Source organism: Coloeus monedula (genome assembly GCF_965178545.1).
Source record: "Coloeus monedula genome assembly, chromosome: 20".
In the NCBI taxonomy this organism is placed as follows: Eukaryota; Metazoa; Chordata; class Aves; order Passeriformes; family Corvidae; genus Coloeus; species Coloeus monedula.
The window spans coordinates 7,888,117-7,908,809 of record NC_138800.1 but is presented as its reverse complement, the minus strand read 5'-3'; the positions used below and the strand labels follow the sequence as shown (position 1 = coordinate 7,908,809).

At 52.4% G+C, this 20,693-nt stretch overlaps 1 protein-coding gene across 1 annotated transcript in view; it reads left to right on the top strand.

The window, feature by feature from the left end:
* Positions 1-3,020: 3,020 nt before the first annotated feature.
* LHFPL7 (LHFPL tetraspan subfamily member 7) overlaps positions 3,021-20,693 on the top strand; it is a gene marked incomplete at its 5' end in the record, with an annotated part of 56,126 nt that continues 38,453 nt past the window's right edge. Inside the window, 2 exons of the mRNA XM_082294805.1 lie at positions 3,021-3,308; positions 13,393-13,531. Of these exons, the coding sequence (XP_082150931.1) occupies positions 3,021-3,308; positions 13,393-13,531 (427 nt within the window). The remainder of the gene's footprint in view (positions 3,309-13,392; positions 13,532-20,693) is intronic.

The window sequence follows — 20,693 nt, the reverse complement described above, 5'->3', positions numbered from 1 at the left end:
AGGGAACAGTAAATTAATATCTTCTGCCAAAAATTTTGCACCCAGTCCTCTTGGGGTTCAGGGTATACATGGGGGTTGAACAAGGATGCAATGATTTACACAAGAGTTTGACATGAGTTATCTTCCCTGGACTAAAATTTTCTCTCATTTTTGGGGATGCAGAAGGGCTGAAGCTCCAATCCAGAGTTGCTCACTCAGCCTTGGACCTGGATCTGAACTGGAAGTGAGTGACAGCAGGTGCTGGAGTCTTTAACAGAACATGACAGTTTAATTATCTGAGCAACCAGTTAAATATGACTTCAGGACACAGGTTGGCCAATGTCAGAGAAGCTGAGGGACTCCTCCCTAAATTAAAATATTCAAATAAAAAAAATCTGTCTCACTGCCTGATTTTTTCCTCTCCACAGCTAGAAAAATAAGCAAACTTTAATATTGAAAAGATCTGAATGGAATGATCTTGTTTGGACAGATATAATAAAGCAGAACAAGACTTTGTTGCCTTTGATAATTAATCGCAGGGCACTGCTCTGCTCAATTACAGCATAAAAACACGTTAGAGGCCATTTCCATTTCTCCCATCTTTGGGACAGTCCATTTATTCACGTGATGTTGGGATTCTCTCTCATGTACAGAATTCTCACTACTTCGGGAATACAAATACCAAAAATTATATGAGTAAGGGCTTTAACAGCTGAGATCTTACTCTGGAATAAATACTAATGTCCTAAAGACATAAGGAATCAAGGATGTCTTTGCCAAGAAACTCACAGCACCTTCAACTAGAGACTTGTATTTTTGTCCTAATTTTTTTTCTTTAATGGGAAAACAAGTGTCTGCATGCACACACAAAATTCCTGGCAAATTTGGCTGTGGCTGACCTCAGTCCATTAACCCTCGTGGGAACGGGAGGGTTGGTACCTGCTTCCCGGCTGTGCTGAGCATTTCAAAGAAGGGAATTCTCCTGGGAATGTCCCAGCCTGGCAAAAAGGAACTGCTTTTATTAAAACACTGCAATCCCTCCCTGTCTCCTTCCACTGAGCACATGCCCGAGGAGGGAGAGTTTTTCCTCTGTGTCTGGTCACAAGCAAGGGGTAAAGAGTTTCTACCTGATTCTCAGTGGGTGAGATAAAATTCGAGGTTTGATGTGTAAAATTGGGGTTAAAAGATTAAAAAAAGGCTCATGCCCAGCAGGAAGAGCTGTGTTGGTGAGCTGCTGCTGCAGATGTGCGGGACAGCAGAGCTCTGGGGAAGCAGCACGGAGCAGCAGAACACAGAAAATCCCCCACACCAGGTGCTGAGCTCTTCCCAGCCCCGCCGCGGGCTGCTCCTGTAGGAACGGAGCCTTTTCTGCAGGGCTTTGGAGCCGCTCTGGAATTATTCCGAACCAGTGAAAGCAAACGGGCTCGTTGGCACCTCCTCTCTGCCCAGACGGCATTGCCAGCGCTGTGTGGCACTCACCTCAGATGACTTTCTCCAATCCACAGTGTTTTTCCCAAGTTCTTGGGCATTCTGTGGTGTCATAAATACTTGAAAAAGAATAATCTAGTTAAAGTTAAAAGTTAAAAAAAAATCTAGTTTAAGACCATCTTCTGTTTCTCCATTCTTCCCTTTCCCCCCTCTTTTGTTTTTCTTGATGCCTCAAGGAGTACAAGAAGCGATGCAGCACATGACAGCAGTCGAGTATTTCTTCAAACCAGAGATATGGGGAAAAAACCTAGGCTGAGTGTCATTTTGTCCCTTCAAAACTTTCCTGCAGTCACAGGACGAGCAGAATCCTCGGCATTTCTAAGTGCGAGGCACAGACACACCCCCGTGAAGCCAAAAAGCCGCGTCCAGACAGAACCGCAGCGCGTTACCCGGAGGCTTTGCCCGTGAGTTCAGCTGTAGGAGCGGATGATTTGCCCTCGGTTGGCTCCCGGGGCAGCCCGGCTGCTGCCGCAGCACTCCGGACGCACACCAGGAGAGGGTGCCAAGCCCCCGGCTTCTGCTGCTGGGATCCGCACGGGCTTCCCAGGGCTCGGAGCTCTCTCCAAGCGCTGCGCTTAAAACACCAACCAATCAATGCATTCTGGATCTAAAGGAAAACCTCTTTTTTTTTTTTTTTTTTTTTTTTTGACGAAAAGCTGCCCAAATGTCTTTAGCTGTTTCAGCGATATCGGCAGTAAGTGCCCGAAACCCGCCCGAGGACATAGCGCAGGATAAGGATATTTTTTGCTACATTTTAAAAAGGATCTGATTCTTTTGGCGGCTGATGTACGTGGGAGCGCTCGGGGGGACAGCTGAGCTCCTGGAGATCGAGAGAACCCCGTAAAATCTGCGAGATAAGACATCAATCTGCCGCACAGCCACCGTGAGGTTTAGCAGGAATACAACCTGATCCGTGAAGTTTTTAGAATGACTGTTATAAAAATCCATCTGCACTGGGAGGCGCAGCTTTTACACCTCGAGTAAACGCAGGCTCCAGGGCAGCCGCTCTGCCTCGCTCCCCCACTCTGCCTCCAACACCTTGGAGAAACCTGCGGGATCAGACGATAACGCTGCCCGAGCGAGCAGACCCCGAGTACGAGACCTCCCTGCCACGGAGGGTTTAAATCCCCCGCGCGGTGACACCCGGGCTGTGAGGAGTTCCCCTGAGCCCCGCATTCCCCACGCGTGTCCCTGTCCGGGAGAGCTGCAGGAGCGGAGCCGCAGCATCGCCGTCTGCGGGCCCTGAGGGAGGGTTAAAAATACCGCCGGTAATTAACCGCAGGAATAACCCGACTCTTTCAGGGCCGCTCCGCCGCCTGCAGCGGGCAGAGAAACGGCGTGAAACCCCCCAAAACCGTGCGCGCAGGTGACCCCGCTCCCCCCGCCCCGGATTCCCCCCGCCCGCCGCGGGTGTCGCAACCGCGCCCGTCCTCAGCCGCGCCCCGCGGGGGGGGCGGCGCAGGCAGCGCGCAGGGAGCGCGCAGGGAGCGCGCAGGGGCGCGGGCAGCGCTGCCGGCCCCGCGCCCGGCCCCGCCGGCCGCCCCGCGCCGCCGATGCTGTCGGTGCCGGTGCCGGTGGCGGGCGCGGGGGCGGCGCGGGGCGCGGGCTCCCTGCCCCGCCGGCGCACCATGTGCAGCGGCGTCGGCTGCTTCTGGGCGCTGCTCTCCGCCGGCCTCCTGGCCGCCTGCGCCGCCGCCTTCCTCTCGCCGGCCTGGCTGCTGCCGCCCGGCCGCGCTGCCGCCGGCTTCGGCTTGCTCTGGCGCTGCGCCGGGCCGCCCCGCGGCTGCCACGGCTCCGCCGGCCCCGGCGGCTTCGGAGACATCCCCTCCGGTTCCTGGCAGGTGAGCGCCTCCCCGCCGCGGCACCCCCACCGCCTCTCCCGGGCTCCCCGGCATCCCCCGTCAGCTCCCCGACATCCCGCCTGCCCTTCCCTGGACTCCCCGGCATCTCCCATCACATCCCCAGCATCCCCCGTGTCTGCTGGTTCTCCGGCATCCCTCATCACCTCCCCGGCATCTCCCGTCACCTCCCCGGCATCCCCCCCGCCTGCTTCGAGCTCCCCGGCATCCCCCATCACTTCTCCTGCATCCTCCCCTTGCCTGCTTTGGGCTCGTCGGTGTCACCCCATCACTTGCTGGCATCCCCCCAGACCTGCCCCAGGCTCTCCAGTATCCCTCTGTCCTCCTCACGTCCCTAAGGTCCCCTGTCATCACCCCAGCATCCCTTGTCCTGTCTTCCAGACCTGCTCCAGCATCCCTGTCCTGCCCAGAGCATCCCAGGCATCCCCTGCATCCCCCATGCTGCCCTCGAGCATCCTCTGCATCTTCCCGTGCTCTCTCCAGCATCCTTTTCATCCTCTGCATCCCACCCGTCCTGCTTCTGAGCACCTCCTCAGCACCTCTTGGGTATTCCGTGGTCCCTGTGGGGTCACATCCCTTTTTGGGATGCTTTGGTTCTTGGGGCGTTGCATGGAACCCCCGTGCCAGCTTGGTGGTCAGTGCAGCCCCAGCGTGGCCGCGGTGCAGGGCCCGGCCGTGGCCCCGGCAGTGCCGCGGGGCTGACCCGGCCACCCTGCCCTGCCGGGGCCCCAAATCCCCCCGCCCTGCCCGGGCAGGCTCCTGCTGGGTGTGCGGGAGGGAGTCAGGGAGGAGCTGGAGAGGTTTCTGTGCTTCCCAGCGGGGCACTGAGCATCACTTGCCGGCTGAGTTTGCTGTGCAGGGGGGAGCAGGGAGGTGGCTGGAACTGCTGCCCCTGGGACGCGTGGATCCACAAATCGAGCCTGGATGTGGGGGTCCGTGTTTGTCCCCCTGCCCGACCACCCGGGGGGATGCCCTTCTCTTTTGGGAAGGAAAGAAGGAAGGAAGGAGGCTCAGACTTCCCCGGTGCCCCATGGGGCCCGGGCTTGCTGTGGTGTCCCGGGGTGACAAAGAGCCGCCCGTCACACTGGGTGTGTGCAGGGACCGCACAAAGCCCGGCCCGGCATCCCACCGCCCGCTTGCCCCTGCCCTTTCTCCCTCCTCTCCCTTCGTTCTTGGCTTCTTACCCCGAGGCTGTGAGTGTGATTTCCCTGGCTCTGCTCAGAACACACGAGCTTGGACTCTCTCCCGGTCACTGTGTGGCAGGATCCCCAAACCGGGGCTGGATCCCCGGGAAGTCGTGGCTGTGCCCGGCACAAAGGGTGTCAGCAGTTGGATTTCTCAGCCTGCCATGGAGCTGCGCTGTTATCTCTCCCAGGACACCAGGTCTGCGTGTGATTGCTTAAATCCCATCGCGGTCCTTAAAATTGGCATTAGAGACAAATATTGTGAATTGCAAAAAGAACCAGCTGTATAAACTCCTTCCTATTTATATAAAAAGGTGCAAAAATGCTCTTGTTTCCACGGGCTGGCCTTTGTTCAGATGTTTTTGCAAATGTGATGCAGATAAACACTTCCAAGCAATAACAAACTTTAAAGATAAGAACAAAGCTCAGCAGTGACTCATTTGAACAAGCTTCAGTCTCTGAACACACTGAGATCCAGAATATAATGTAGCACAAAATCTCTGAGTTCCTGAGTTTGGGCTGTGGAAGAGATGAATAATCACAGTACTGAGGGGAGTTTAGAGGGCATTTTGGTGACATGTCCATGTCACCTTTATTAATACCACCCAAGTAATTAATGATCAACAAACAGTGCAGATTCTTTCAGAGGAAAGTGCTCCCTTACCAGCTTTCTGCCATGATGAGGGGGAGAATACCTGTTGTGATGGTTATTTGATGGGCTGGAATATAATAAAATAGTCCTGACAGCTTTGCTGAGGCAGACGACAGCTTTGGCTTTCTTGCATGAGCAGCCTCCGAGCCCGCACGCCTCAGTGCTCAGCACGGGGGGAGCCGAGTGCTGGGAACCCTGTCCACGAGTTCAAGCAGGAGATTTCTCTCCTTTTTGGAGAGATGGGGAAACCGCGGCTCTTTTTTCTTTGCTTTCAGAGCCGTGACGTTCATTTCCAATCTTTCCAGCGGTCTGATGGGCAGCTCTCTCTTTAAGTGAAAGCCGAACGTGGACAGGAATCTGGGAGCTCCTGAAAAGAGCCTCCAGCGTTTGCTGGAGTTTGCTGGCAGGAGGGTGGGAGCTGGGGCTGCCGGAGGCAAAGGGAGCTAAAGCTGATGCGGGGCTCAGGAGCTCTTCTAGAGTGAAGCTGGTGGCACACGTTGGGAGGATGCTGAGAGCACACCTGGGGAGGACGCCCACCTGCAGCGCACGGGGTGGGAGCAGCCGGGATGCCCATCCCTGGGGAACATTGTTCTTTTTGTTTCTGCAGCGTGCAGGCTCAGTGCTGTTCCAGGGTTTCCCTGCTCCAATGTGCCGATTCGTTGAAGGGGTGGGGGAGCGTTCAGTCCTGCAAATGATCGTTAATGCCAGTTGTGTGTGCACTTGGGGGATTATGTTAATCATGCTACAAATGATGCTTTGAATCATGTCTGGAGGTTAATTAACATGCCTTTCTTCTCTTAAGAGGGCCTTCATGTCTGCTTAGAGTTGCTGGCTTTTTTCTGCTTCCTTTCATAATTACTTTGCAGCTCTCTAATATCATGGGTACCTTTAATTTAACCCTGTTAGTGCTGCTGAGGCTTTGCACTGTGCTCAGCATCATGATGGTTATTTGATGGGGTGGGATATAATAAAATATTCCTGATGGCTGCAGATGTTGTGGACGAGCTGAGACCTTTGCAGGAGCTGATGGAAACTGGAGAGGATTTGGCTGGAGCCAGAGAGGAGAAAGGAGGGTGATGGTGATATGGCCCAGCCAGTTTGTGAGTGAGGCCCTTACACAGACAGCGAAAGGAAAGAAGAATCTGTTGTGGGAGGACTTGGAGCTGTGAGGGCTGGAGAGGTGCAGGTACCGTGGAAGAAGGGGATTGCTCCTGGGAGGCCAAATGAAAAAACAGGTGAACTTTTGAGCTCTGAGCTGTTTCATTGCATCTCACGACTTTTCTTTTTCCTGGTGCCAGATCACCATGTACGTGTAAAATAGTGCTTCATCCTCAGCTAATTTATTTTCTCTTTCAGTGGGAGCATTTGGCTCATGGGTTCCTGTCTCAGTGCTGCACTTCGGAAGCTACTGCTGCCACATTTCAAATTTCTATTTTTATTTTTCCAGATAGTCTCCAATTATTTTCAGGCTTTGCCAAGCATGTAATCTAAAATAACTAAGAAGCTGATCAGCCCATGATATTCAGGTTACAACCACATGGACCATTTGCCTATGGAACATCCTGGAGCAGAGCCTAAAATGACCTGCTCAGGTCAGGGGGGGCTTTGCACAACCCCAGCAGTTCCTTTAGTGGGTCTTTCCTGGGTTTTAAAAAGATTCAGCAAAGCTTAGTGAAAATGTACAATAAACCTGCTTACCCTTTTATTAGGAAATGCTGAAGGGTTTCAGAAATCTCTATTGCTGGTTTCTCACCATGTCAGTTCAGCCCTGAGTTCCTGATGTCATCTGGGGTTTGCCCATTGGGGCTGGGTTTGCAGAGTAGTTACACAGCAGCCCTGATCCCAGTGAAAAAGCACGTGGAGTGCTCGTGGAGATGGGAAGGGATCTGTCACTCTGTGGAAAATCTGTCACTCCTCTTCTAGCACAGGCTCTGGGATAAGGGAGAGATGCAGTGTGACCCCAACAGGGACTCGAGTGTGTGCTGGCTCTCAGGCAGAGTCTGCTCTGCCTCCAGAGTCCTGTATCAGGCCAGCGCATTAACTTAGGATTATCAGAAAATCAACTTTCAGCTCCTCATCCTAAGAACTTCCCAAGAGACCAGACTCTGTCTGCCAGTCCATTTGATTTTTAATTGCACTTACACAACCTTGGCGAGAGTTGTAAGGGCTAAGTGTAAGGAATTCTTGACATCACCACCTTCACACACATTACCCCGCAGCAGACTTTATCTGCTTTCATCAGCCACCCAGAGTTTTTTGACCTACATTAACAGGACAGAAAATACCTGATGTTGGGGGAAACTCTAGTTCCTGGGCTGTTGGCCCCATGTTTCAGTGCCCGAGTCACAAAGCATCACCAGGACTCACTGACCTGCTCTCTGCTAAGCTGGGCTGAAAGGGGTGCTGAGACAGGACCAGCTTAAGGGTGGGCCGTGGGAGGTCAAGTTGATTGAAAATGCAGCCAGGCTGCTCTCAGGATTAGTTCTGTTCTCTGCTCTCAAAGGGAGAGGGAAGCTGCTTTGCTGAAACAAAGAGGTGGTGTCAGCTCCGGGACTGCAGGGCCAGGGCTGGGCAGCAGCCGGGGCTCAGCTGAGCTGTGGCCACTCCTGACAGCGATGGTCAGGTCACACGGGGTCACCTGCCCACACACGCCCTCCACAAGAGCAAATCCTGGACTCTACACCTTGGGAAGGGCATCCTCTTGGGCACACCAGAGACATTCTGGGGTGAGCGTTGCATTTCCCGTTTGCAGGGCCCAGAGCAGAGTCTGCCCCAGGCTGGCAGGGACATGGCAGGGACATTTTGACAGTGGGACATTCCCTCCATCCTCTTAAGCCGGCAAATCCCACTCCCTTCGGGCTCCTCCTCTGGCTTTGTGAGGAAAAGCCAGATGGGAGAGCTGTGTGACCCGCGGGGCATTCCCTGGCCACGGCGATGAGCCCGGCTTGGCTGCCAGCGCCAGGAAAGGGCTTATCCCGGGGAAGGATAATAACAGAGTGAGGGGAAGGAGGGCTGATCGGGTACCCAGCACAGTGCTCTGCTTGCTGCCTAATTAAAATTTCATTAAGTTGGTTCGAATCCCTTGATGGAGGTCACAGGCACACCATTGATGTGCTAATGTCTTACTTTTTCCCTTTTCTCTCTCTTTCACTACTATCCATCATCCTCTTAGATAAAGCAGTGCCATTAGGAACTGCTTTCCAGCATCCCCAGATGCAATGGCACTGAAAGAGAGACAGCCATAATTCATCAGACGTACTATCTGTCTCTTATTTTCTCTCTAATTAAAAAAATGCCTTCCCCCCCACCTTGAATCAGTTTGGGCATTAACCCCTCTGGTGTTCTGTTGAATATCCTGATTAGCTGGAAAGTGGAAAAGTTGCCTGGAAGGCCAGGACTGGCTGAGCTTTGTTTTAGTGGAGGTGGTGCTGAATTTTGTGCAAAAGCAGCTAAATCTCGGCTGGGCAGAGGCACCCCCTGTGCACGTTGTGGTGTGGGCAGGTCCCCATCCCCCAAATCCCCCATTTGAAGGGGAAGAAATGAGGGCTAGAGCCTCAGTGCCTCCTCTGCATCCCTGTGCAGCCCAAAACATCCCAGCTCAGGGGACTGAGACATCAGCCACCTCCCTGGTGGCATCACCCCCGGAGCTCCGCGGTACTGCCTGGTTTGGGGATCGGGTAACACTGGGCACTTCCCAGCGCTCCTGGGCAGGGATGTCATTTTATGGGAGCAGGATGGAGAAGGAAGATCAAACAGGCAGGAGAAAGCTCTCAGATGGCGCCCAAAGGAAGGTAATTGCCGGGGAGGAGAAGCCGAGGATGTGTGGGATGTGTGGGATCCTCTTCCCGGCCGTCGCGTTAATGCCGCCCAGATGGCGGCTGTTTGTTTCTGTGCCTCGTGTGGGGGAAATACGAGCGAGCTGCGAGGCTCCATCCGCCCACCCCGGCACGCAGCGCCTCCCCGGTGGAGATTCCTGAGTTTCACCGAGATCCCCGGCGCCTCTGCCCGAGGAGGAGGCAGAGAAGGCACCTGCCCACACCTGCATTGGCCTCCCGGGTCCTGCCAACATTCCTGCAAATCCCAGAGCTCGGGTCCCCCACTCAGCACCTCCATCCAGCACTGATCTGGTTTTTTAACAAGGTTAAAATCTTGGTGTTCAGTCAGTTCCCATCTCTGCAGGTACAGCACTATGCAGTTTGACCCCAAAACAAATTCCCATAATGAATATTTAAACACAGAGCTCTGATGGGAAAGGGCTGCATTTAAAAATGAAAATGGTTGGATTAATTTTGCCACCTCTTCTCTTACAGTTGACTTTACAGTTTTTCTCCAGCTCATTTGGGGTTTCTTAGATATTTTCTCTCAACAGATACCCCCAAAAAGCCAGACACGCTGTGACCTTCACTTTCTTTTTCTCACTGAGCCTGTGGCTTTATTTCCCAGTTATTTAGGGCATTTATTTTCTGCCCCCATTTCCAAAGGTGCTTAAGCATCTGAGCAGGGCTGGAACACCCCAGCAGTCTGTAACCTTGCCCTCAGCCTGCTGCTCAGGGTACCACAGGTCCCATCCAGGATGGCAGCTGCTGGGGGTGGTCAAGAGCCAATTAATAAATTAAATTAATAAACTAATGTGCATCATGACTCAGTTCATAGTGATGGCAGGAGCTTTGCCAGCTTGGTTTACCTCTGCTGAACCAAACACCAGGTACTGTTTCTCAGCACTGAACATTGGACTGGAGGGTTTATTTTCCCTTCCCCCTTCCTGCTTTAATTCTGGCTTTCAAAGACGAGTTAACTTTTTTAAACTTTTCATTAGGGTTATTAAGGAATTCTTCCCAGGACAGCCATAATGTGACATTTTAATTTTTGATTTTTCTGGTGAATGAAACAGCATCTTCAGCAGATATATTGCTTAGTGAATGGCCCAGCCATAGCATGTGTCAGACCTGTAAAACACTAAAATAACGGGCAGGGGATTGCTGTTAATCGGAATTTATTACGCTACATAAAGGCATATTTACAGTCCCACCAGGGGACGATTAATTTGTTTGGGGATAAACAATTAATCTCCCTGGGAGTGGGAGCAGAAAATCTGACACGGTTTTATGTCTTTTCCCAGCGTGGCAGAGGCAGGATTGCTCAGAGCCCTGGGCTGCTGGGCTCCCTGGGGGCATCTCCCTGGCACTGACAGGGGTCAGCAATGCCCAGGGATGGGGATGGGCAGCCCTGCTCCTCCCTGGCAGGATTTGCACTGGGAGCTGTGCTCTGTGCTGGGATGAATGGGCTTTCTCCTGCCCTGCCTGAGCTGGGCTCTCACAGGCAGCCTCCTGCATCCCTGTTATTCCTCCCCACCCGATCTATTTTTGGGCTTCAGCCTTTGCATCTGTTTCCTGCATCCTCTCCTTTCTGCTCAAGATGCAACAGGCACAAACAGGAGGAGAGAGGGAGGTACTGCATGGTGGGAAGGAGAGAATTTTAGCTGCTGTTCTTTGGTACCTTTGCTCCATGGACTTCTTCAAACTTAAACCTTATTATTTCTCTTTGGAAGCAGCTTTTTGATCTGCAGGAGCAATTCCAGTACAGGGCAGGAGCACTTGGGATAAATCCCAGCTGAGGCCCTGGAAAGGTTATGACAAAAGCAAAATTTCTGGTTTCCAAGAGCATATGCAGTGTTTTGGCAGATAATGTCAGCACACACCTTGTGTTCAGGCAGCTCTGGCCGTGGCGCCCCTGCAGAATGTGGGAGCCAGACAAAGAGCAGAGGTGTGTCCTTTTCTACTGTCAACTATTTTTGGGGCAGCTGTGCCCCTGCCACCCCTTCTGCCCCCAAGAACTGCCTGGCAGCCATTCAGTGGCTCAGCATTCCTGGCCCATGTAGCAGCAACCAAACCTCACCATTCACCTTCACCTATTGCCCACGTGAATTTCCACACATTTATTCACAACAAGACATGTGTTCCTTTTGCCAAGGCCTGGCTGGATTCTGGTTTTTGGCCACCCCTGTGCACATCAGGGTGGTGCCAGCCCTGAGACCCTTCAGTCTTGTTGCCAAACCAGACCAGCTCTTCTGCCAGTTTAGCACTCACCTGCACCCATCCTGTTTGTGCCTTTTTCCTGTCACTTCATCCTGAAAAAGACCTTCACACCTCTCTGTGGGGATTAACAGTCTGAGTGCCTCATCAGTTGTTTCCAGCAGGAACTGTGAGTTTTTAGGGGATTTGAGCTACCACAATTAAGGAGAACCTAGATCATTAAAAATAATATGCTTCACACAAGAGAGGAACCAGCCTGCTTCACAAGACCCCTTTCTGCTGAAAAATTCATTGCTCTAAATAATTAATGGTCCTCACAAAGGAGGATGGTTTTGCTGGGTGGAAGGTGAAATGCAGATGCCAGGCAGAGTAATCCTTTTTTTGTTATGAATCCAGATTTCTTGGCCATGCTGCTGCCCTGGGAGTAGTAGGGGAGCAGGGCTGTGGCTGCTTTCCCCACGGAGTCCCAGGCTGGGAGAGTGTCTGTGCAGTGGGGTCACCCATTCCATCCCATCCCATCCCATCCCAAACCCCATGGGTCCCTCCAGGTGTAGGGACAGGCTAGGGGTCTCTGCTGTGGGTGTCCAAAACTCATATATTAAGCCCTGAAGCAGCACTTTTCTATTCAGGTCTCTGTGGCTTGGAAGGCTCTGGAGAGGAGCAGATATCCCTGCTGGAACAGCCTCTCCATTTCTCTGGGTAGCTGTTGGCACTGCTGTTCCTTTTGCACTGCATGTCAAGAATTAATTTATCGCTGGGACAGCATTTGCATTGCTCAGTGCATAAATAGGCTATAAATAAGATGCTGATTTCTAATCACTGCACAGCCTCAGGAGAAGCGCTCACACCAGGGTGTCAGGTGGTGCCCACACTACCCTGGCCTGTCTTTCTGCAGTACCCATGTGTCCCTTCTTGGAGCAGTGGCAGCTGCTGGGTAGGACCCTGCAGGCAGTGGCTGTGTCACCCAGCACCAGCCAGTCCAGCTGCTGAACACCAGCTCAGCAGTCAATAACACAGGTAGATGTAGGGCAGTGCCAGACCTGTGGGGCAGCACCACTAATGGGAGGGGGTTTTAGCCGTTTGAACCCCCCACAGCATCACAGGGTAAATCCAATCCTTCTTCCCCTGCTCAGCCTGTCTGTGGTTCCTGCAGGATAATTTACATGTAGCAGATTATTTGTAACCTCTTTGGTGATGGGAGGAAACCTGAATTGGGGGTTGTTTCAGTAATAACCATGGCTGCCCAAAAGCTCAGATACTGTGCATTGCTAACCAGAATGTCTCACCAGGACAAGAGGGCTGGACAAGGGTGGAAGTGGGACCTGACCTCCTCAGAGCAGCTCCCACACAGGTTATAACAGCGAGACTTTTCAGGAAGATGGGAGTGAGACCTGCTTTAGGGCTGTGCTGCTTTGGGGAGCTGAGGCGGGTGTTACCGCAGGGTGACTCACCAGAGCCAGCAGCATTCCATGGAATTCGCTGTGAAGTGACAGGAGCTGATGTGGCTGCCGCAGTGCTGGGACTGAGGTGTCCTCATGCTATTTGAATGCTGTCAAGAGCTGGGTGCTGGAGGAGGAAGGTCCCTTCACTGCCCCCGGCCACACTGCGCCCCTGGCTGGGCTGGCACGTGTCCCTGCTGCCAGTGCCATCCCACTGGCAGGAGTGGTCACCTGCAATGGGGACACAAACAGCAACAGTGCAGTGATTGAACACCTGTACCCAAGGGCAAGCTGTTTTGCCATGAATTAGTGCTTTTCCCAGTTTTTAGGCTGCTGGAGGTGGGAGCAGCCTGCCATGTCAGCAGAGCTGCAGTGAGAGGAGCAGTGGGATCTCCAAAATTCCTCCTCATTGCCAGGCCTGCTGAGGCAGGTGCTGTCATGAGATCCATTTCAGCGCTCAGCAGAGGCACTGACACACATCACAGCCACCTAATGGCACCTGTCTTAGTGACGTGGCCCCTCATGCATGTAATGCCCTTGCTGTTGTCACTGCAGCCCCAATGCCAGTAACCCCTGGGAGCAGGGGATGGGTGAACCTCGGGCTCAAGGATTAAAAGTGAATTGAAGCAACAGAAGGTGGAAGGGAAAAGGTGGGAGAAGCCGCCCATGACAGGGCTGCACTCCCCATTTCCAGAGGGGGATTTGTGGGGAGGTGTGGTGGTGGGGTGACCTCTCTGACAGCCCCCTGTGTCCTTTCAGACGAGCGCTGTGCTGTGTGCAGGCGGCTGTGCCCTGCTGGCCCTCAGCTCCCTGCTGGCCATCGTCGCTGTCCTGCTGCCCGGCGGAGCCTGTGAGCGCCGAGTCTGCACCCTGGCTGGCTACATGCAGACAGCAGCAGGCAAGTGATGGGGCTTTGCTCTTTGGGGTGGAAAGATGGGGTGTCCTTTCATGGCATCTTGGAGCTCAGCAGCATGAAGAGCTTGCAAACCCTAACCAAGAGTGGGAGAAAAGCAAGGGGCCCTTCAGTTTAGTGATTGTCTTCTGCATTCATCATAAAATCTATTGAAGACCACCTCCAAACAGATACACAGGGCTGTGACAGAGCCTGGGCTGCAGGTCCCACTCACTGCCCCCAGCTCAGGATGCTGTGTAGGACAGGGCTCTGTGGTGAGTGCTGCTGTACCTCTCGGGGTCCAGTGGATGCTCCCTGTGAAGTGTTCAGTTCCATCTTTGTGGTTAAGCCTCTGGAGGGATTTCCCTCTCAGAACTTTACACCTGAGCCAGGTGGTTGCCCAGCCTGTCCTGTATCTCCCCCAGGCTCCCCAGGCAGCCCTCGTGATGATTCATCCGCTTAAAATTCCATTGCAATTGCCTGTGCTTCTGCCTCGGAGGAGTGCTAGTGCAGAGGGAGAGGGCAGGAAGCTGGGGAGGGACAAACCCCACTGGAGACTGGTCACCACTGCAGGGAGCCATGTCTGTGAGTGTTGGACAAAACCACCCCAACTGGACATGAGCCACGACAGGAGATTAAAGTGCCGGTTCATGTGTGTGCCCGAGAATAAACTCCTTTCCTTGGGGAAATTCTCAGGGCCAGCCAGGCTTTGTTATCTGCCTGGAAGTATTCAAGCTGCTTTGGGGGGAAATCCTGTTACATGCTCTCCTCTCCAGGGCTCATCCTGTGGGATCTGATTTGGGACAGATGAAGGAGGACAGATTTTAGCCATGACTGCTCCAGCTCAGCCAGGCTGTGGGTCCACAGAGACAGCTGCTTGTGCCTGCTCCTTCTCCCAGTTTGGAGATTCCCATCTATGCTGGCTGGTGGCCAATGGGTCCCCTGGGTGTGGGACAGAGGCTGGAGGAGCCCCATGGCAGCAGATCTCAGCTCCAGCTCAGGGATGGGTCACTGGGAGGTGGCTCGGGGTGGCCTTGCAGGTGGTCTCCCCTGCAGGGGATAATTGGGGTAGAAAAGGGTAACCCCACATTACCTTTGCCTGGGGGGGTGGCACATCCCTGCTGCGTCTGGAGCAGATACAAAGCAAAGCATTAGGAAGAGTCCCTGGAAAGGAAACTGACTGTGGCAGATAAATACAAATGAGGCACTGTGAGGGGTTCTGGTAATATTGAACAGGCTGTAAATAAACTGTAGGCTCTAAGCGTTATTGACAAATGAAAATTTACTGGGGACGTTTGAGCAAGCTAATGGGTTGCTTTAAACCCTGGCATTGCCTGCTAAGCATTTTGTCTTGTGCTTTTTAATTTTGTGCACTGTGGATTAATTCCCATTCAGAACCAGGCAGCCCTGAGTCAACAGAATTAAATGGTTTAATGTATTTGGATTCAGAAATGCTGCCCCTCCATAATTTCTCTCCTTGTTCCCCCTCCCTCCCTAGGAGGAAGCTTTTCAATAGAAATCAGCTGCAGTGAGGTGACAGGGAGAGAAACTCCTCCCTAAAAATCACATTATCTCAGAGAAAAGCAGAGATTTTAGGACAGATAAAATTACATAGCAAGGAAGGAAAGCAGAGCAAGCCCAGGTGGTTTGGTAGAGCAGCTTTCTGGTGTGGGGCAGCTCTGCCAGGGGGACCCCTTGAGATGCTGGCAAGCAGTGGAGTTTTGTTTCTCCCAAACCCCAGGTTCCATGAAACACAGCAGGTCCTACAGCCACCTTTCCTCTGCCTGCCCAGACATTTTCCCCCTGAAATCCAAATTTTGCTCCCATTTTCCCATTTCACAAAGCCAACTTGAGGTATTTTGTTAGAGTACCAAAGGCACAAGTAAATGAGCTTAATACTATAAAACATTGAATCGGGCAATCCAATGTCCTAATAAAGAACCAGGTGCATTCAGCCAGGATCATGAAACATGCCAGGAAGTGCAGGAGCAGAGGTACCAGCAGAGCCAGAATCAGCCCCCACAGGCTCTGCACTGTCTCAGAAAGATGCCCTGAGCTGCACTCACATAAATCCAGGTACAGAGGCCAAGGACTGATTCCTGAACCAAACAGGAATCAATCCTGAGAGCAGCCCCACAGCAAAGGCAGTCAGGCTCAAGCTACAGCTTTAACACTTCCCTGCTGTATTTTTAGAGATCCAAGCTGTGCCTTTTGCAGCCCCAGAAGGGAGGAAGATAAAAACCTCATGCAGATAGAGCAGAGCACTAATTGCAGATGCAGACAGGCCATCAGGGTTCAGAGCTGGGCTAATTGCCACCATACGTTGAACACATGAGTCCTGATGCCTGGCATCCACTCCTTAGGAAAAAACACAACAAACCAACATATCCACACAAATGACAGGAGGATGATCCCTAATCAAAGAGTAAATGAGCAACAGGGAGGGGGGAAGGATAAAGGAACATTTGCTCAGTCAAAGCTGCCCCTGAGAGATCAGAGATGGGGCTCACTCCCTGTTCATGGTGTCAGCTCACTAAAATTAAATTTCTGGGGGATCCTTCCTCCCAAACCTGCATGGCAGCATTTCCAAAATAGCTGAGGTTGCCAAGGTGGCCCATTTATGTGTGGGGTGCTCCAAACCTCAGCTGCAACCCATTGCTGCTTCAGGAGAGGGGTCCTGAGGCTGACCCCAGGGACAGGGAAGGCAAATGGGGGCTGAAATCCTGCCAGTTGTCCTTCAGCAAAAGCCTCTTTGCTGGGGTTTTAAAAACAGGAGTTAATTCCAGGAAGAAAGGTCTCCTGCTGCATGGGGCTGTAAGGGAAGGACAGGGAATGTTCTCCAGGGCTGATTGTGCCTGTACAACCTCTCTGGTGGCTGCCAGGTGCTGGTCAGGGGCCTGTGGTTTATAGCTGGACATTTCAGTTCATCTCTGCACAGCTCTCAGAGCAGTTTTTGAGTGACTGGCAGTGGTCAAGCTGCTGGAAGGAGCACAGGGCCATCACAGTGTGTCAGGCACTGGCTTCACCCACAGGACCTGTGGGTGATGCCCTGGGGAGCCCCAAGGCTCTGCTCTGAGCTGTCACAGCTCACACAGTCCCCAGCAGTGTCACAGCCTGACAGGAGTGTCCTGAACCTGGAGGTGCTGAGAGCTGGAGTAGCCTCTGACAGGTTTTCAGCATGGACTGTGCTCCATGGCCCAGAGCATCCTCACTCCCATGGGAATGGCCTTCCCAGGGCAGTGAGGCTCCTACCAATGAAAACTGAGATTGCAGCCAAGGTTGAGTAAACCCCATCAAACAGCAAATCTTGGCAGATTTCTGCTTTGGGGGCTTGTGGGACTAAGGGAAGGATTATGGGGGGTGCTGTAGGATTAAGCTGCTTGTGACCATGCTCCAGCACTGAAGCTGGTTCCATCTGCTGCTTAGGAACAAGTCCTCACAGGCAGGATGAGCAGCCTCCCTCCACAGCTCCTTTTGCAGCCCTAAAAGCCTCAATAAAACCAGGGTTGTTAAAAAAAACACCCCAGCTTTTGGGAAGCTTTTCCCCATGTGCTGTTCAGGAAAAGGACTCTTGCTTTGCTGGCAAGGGGTGGCTGATCCAGCCTCCCAGTGGCCCCACAGCTGTTGATCCTTTTGCTGGTCTCTGAGGCTGGGAAGTGGCCTGGCAGGAGGAGGCTGCAGAGCTTTGCACCTCGGTGAGGGCACAGGCACAGTCGAGCACAGAAAGCCTTCAGGGAGACTTTTGCTTTCACCCCACGCTGCTTTCTGTCCAATCCTACCACCATCAGCTCACTGCTCAAGACAAACCCAGTGCTGAGGGCAAATGATCCTGACCTGCCTGTGCCTTTCTAAGGTTCTTTTGGTTTCAAAGAGCAATTTCCCAGCATCGCCACGACAGAATCAGAACATTCACAAGACTCCAGCAAGACGGGCGGAAACCCCCAGTTATGCAATTCCCTCATTTAGCCACACTCTAATCCCAGGTTTCATGGTAGTCCCAAGAGCTTCTTCCTGGAAATTTTGATTGCATTCTGCAGCCAAGATCCCTCTTACTGGCAGCAGCACGATGGCATTACAGAGATGGCCTCAGCTTTTGGTTGGTTAAGCAGCAGCACAAAATGAAGAGACCTTGTGATTTTTGTCTGTTCTTCAGACACTGATCATCCAGTAAGAACACATAAGGAGAGCGAATTGTTCATTTTCACATCAGTGGAAACATTTTAAACGTATCAATGCCCAAGGACTGAAAACCAACCTAGATTAAAATGGCTTGTGCCATTCCCAAGGGAGAGCTGCAGGATGGGTGGGAGGTTTGGCGCAGCCTGGGGTCAGCTCGGCCAGGGCAGATCCCTGGCATGGACACTACCCCAGTGTCTGTGTCACAGTGTTATTTAGGAAGGCAGCAGATGATCCTTCCCCCTCACTGTGCCTCCCATCCCACCCTGCATCCCAGCTCACCTTTGGGATCGATGCTGCCCTGTTTCTCGCAGCTTGTGCAGGCTCTGAATGGCAAACAGCACCGTCATCCACATCTGTATTGATCTCTCAGACGCCTATCGATCAGCCTGGTGACATACAGGTAATGTGTAATTAGTAACTTAGATAAAAACAGCACCAGGAGGGAGCTGCCTGGCTGCTCCGACCTTGGCTAGTGTGTCCATGGAGCAGCAAACACAGGGGTCGTGGCTGCCTGGTAATTGCTGACCTGCCATTAGTCGCTGAAACTCTTCCCTTGCCTGCAGCCATTGCTCTCATGCTGCTGCTTGCGAGGTCTTGGATCCCTCCCATTCCGCCCCTCGCCCAGAAATCCTGATTGGAATAATGGCATGAGGAAGGCACTCTGCCAAGTATCCCTTTCCAATGCACTTGTGGTACCGGCAGCTGTTTGGGATGCTGGAGAGCAATGTCCAAGGATGTTGCAGGGGCCAGCAGAAAGCGGGGATATGCTCTGCTCTTGGGCGCAGTGTCACAGCACCACTTTGAGGGGACAGAACTGGAGCAGACATCTCCCCAAGGCAGGGGACAGTTTGGGGTTGGGAGCCCAGCGCTGCAACCGACACTAAAAATGCTCAGGAATGGCAAAGGAGAAGAGGGTCGGAGCCGGTCCCAGACCGTGCAGCCTTTCCCATCCCCTCCCACACAGCCCGGGGCGGGGGCAGACCCACAGCCGGTTTCCTGATGGGCGCTTTTGTGGCTGCGGAAGCCCGGGAGCCCCATCCTGTTGACGCCGAGGGTTGTTTGTCAGAAGATATCTTTGGGATTGGGAAGAGGAACTTGGCGGTGGAGGCAGGGCAGAAGCAGCGCCCTGTTGTCCAGGCATTGATTTGATTTAAAATCACCCAAAGCTTCCCCCATCCCTGTTTAAAAATAACATCTTGGCTTTTATCACAGAGCCCACGCGGTCCCTTCTTCTTGTGGCAGTAGCTTCTTGAAAAACATGCTCAGTCCTGATGCAATGGCATTGCTGAATGTGTTCAGGTCCTCACTGCCGTCCTCACCCTCTCCCCTCCACATTTCACGTCTTGTCCTTGCAATAGAGACACCACTCACACTGTTGGAAGCCCTGGTTCCTCCCCTGGTGCAAGGCTTTTTTTCCCCCCTGCTTTCTTTAATTACATTAACAAAGTCAAAAAACTGCCTTTGGCATGTTATTATCCAGTCAGTGAACTCTCACTAATTCCTGACACAACTAATAAATATCTGAGGGCAGGAGCTCACTGCCAGGCAGCTGGAGAGGGGCTCAGTCACAGCCCAGCCCAAGAAGTGCTCTCTCCAGCGCCAGTATTGCTCAGGCCTGGCTTACCTGTGCTCTCATTTTGTTCCCTTGCACTGATCCAGCTCCTCTTCTGCTGCATTTTTTGCTAATTTCCTCCAGAATTCAGCTCAGTAAAAGCCACAACCATCCTGGGCCTTGGGCTGATTTTTCCTGGAGCAGGGTCTGCTCTGAATCCTGCGGAGATGCTGGGCACCAGCACCAGGCCCGGGTGTTGTTATTCCATCACTCTGTGTGCTTAAGAAGTTGATGAACTCCTATGTTACAACCAACAATTGACTTTTTTTTCCATCTACCTCCCAGCTGGGAGAGGTTGCCTGGGAGGATGTTGCAGGGGAGGAAAATGAACTTGTCAGATCCGCAGATAGACGGGCATGAAAGTGGAACCACAAACATCAGCCTCATCCTTTCAGGAAATTTTCACTTCTGCTGAAATTGTAATTTCTCTGTGCTCACTCCAGTGCATACATTCGAGTGACAGATCATCTTGGTTTGAGAACAATTTCATGATTTTACTTTCAAAACCTCAAATCTTCATCAGAGAGCCAGGCCATTAAACACAGCAGTGAAAGGGAGAGGGGCTGGCAGCTCTCCTCACAGCCAGGCTCCCTGCCACAGGTTAAGTGTAGATCAGCCTTCCCCGGAGCTTCAGCTCGTTTCATACAAGGTGCAGAGCTGCTGAAGGAGAAGGGGCCAGACTCCAGCTGTGCTGTAGAGCAGCTGAGCCCTGCTCCGCCCCAGTGATGGAAGATAGGGATTCATTTCCATCTGACATTTGGACAGTTTTCTTTCCTCTGCTCAGTTCTCAAACTGTGCTTTGATTCTCTCCAGGTCAGTTTTGCCATTTGGCACAAAGCTGCTGACTTGGTGCCTTTGCCCTCCCTTCAGGCCAGGTCCCAGCAGCAGCAGAGTGCCTGGGCTAATGCCAGGAGCAGAGTATTTCTCAGTAGCCTCATTTAGAGAATAAACCAGCCATGTCCTTTCATTGGTTTCATGGAGAGGGGCAATACATTTCCAGTGGCATCAGTGACAGAAGCAATATTCTTTCATTGCTATCATCAGAAAAGAGCAGCTTTATACTGCAAGAAAGAACTATTTCACTTGTACAAAACATATTTTTCGTTCCCTTAAACCTGGGGAAATCCTTGTCATATTAATATGTGGCTGAATTGCTTCTCTTTCAACAGTTCTCCCAGGGATTTGAGCTTAGACCAGTTATTGCACTTGGATGCAGTAACAGTCCATAAAAAAATATATTCTGTAAATAATAACAGTGCTTTGTAATAAATGGAGACTACAAATAACAAGTGCCACTGGGACTCCAACACTGCTGTCTCTGAGGAAATACAAGCCCCAAGGAGCCCAGCATTGTGCCAGAGCCACGTGTTTCAGATG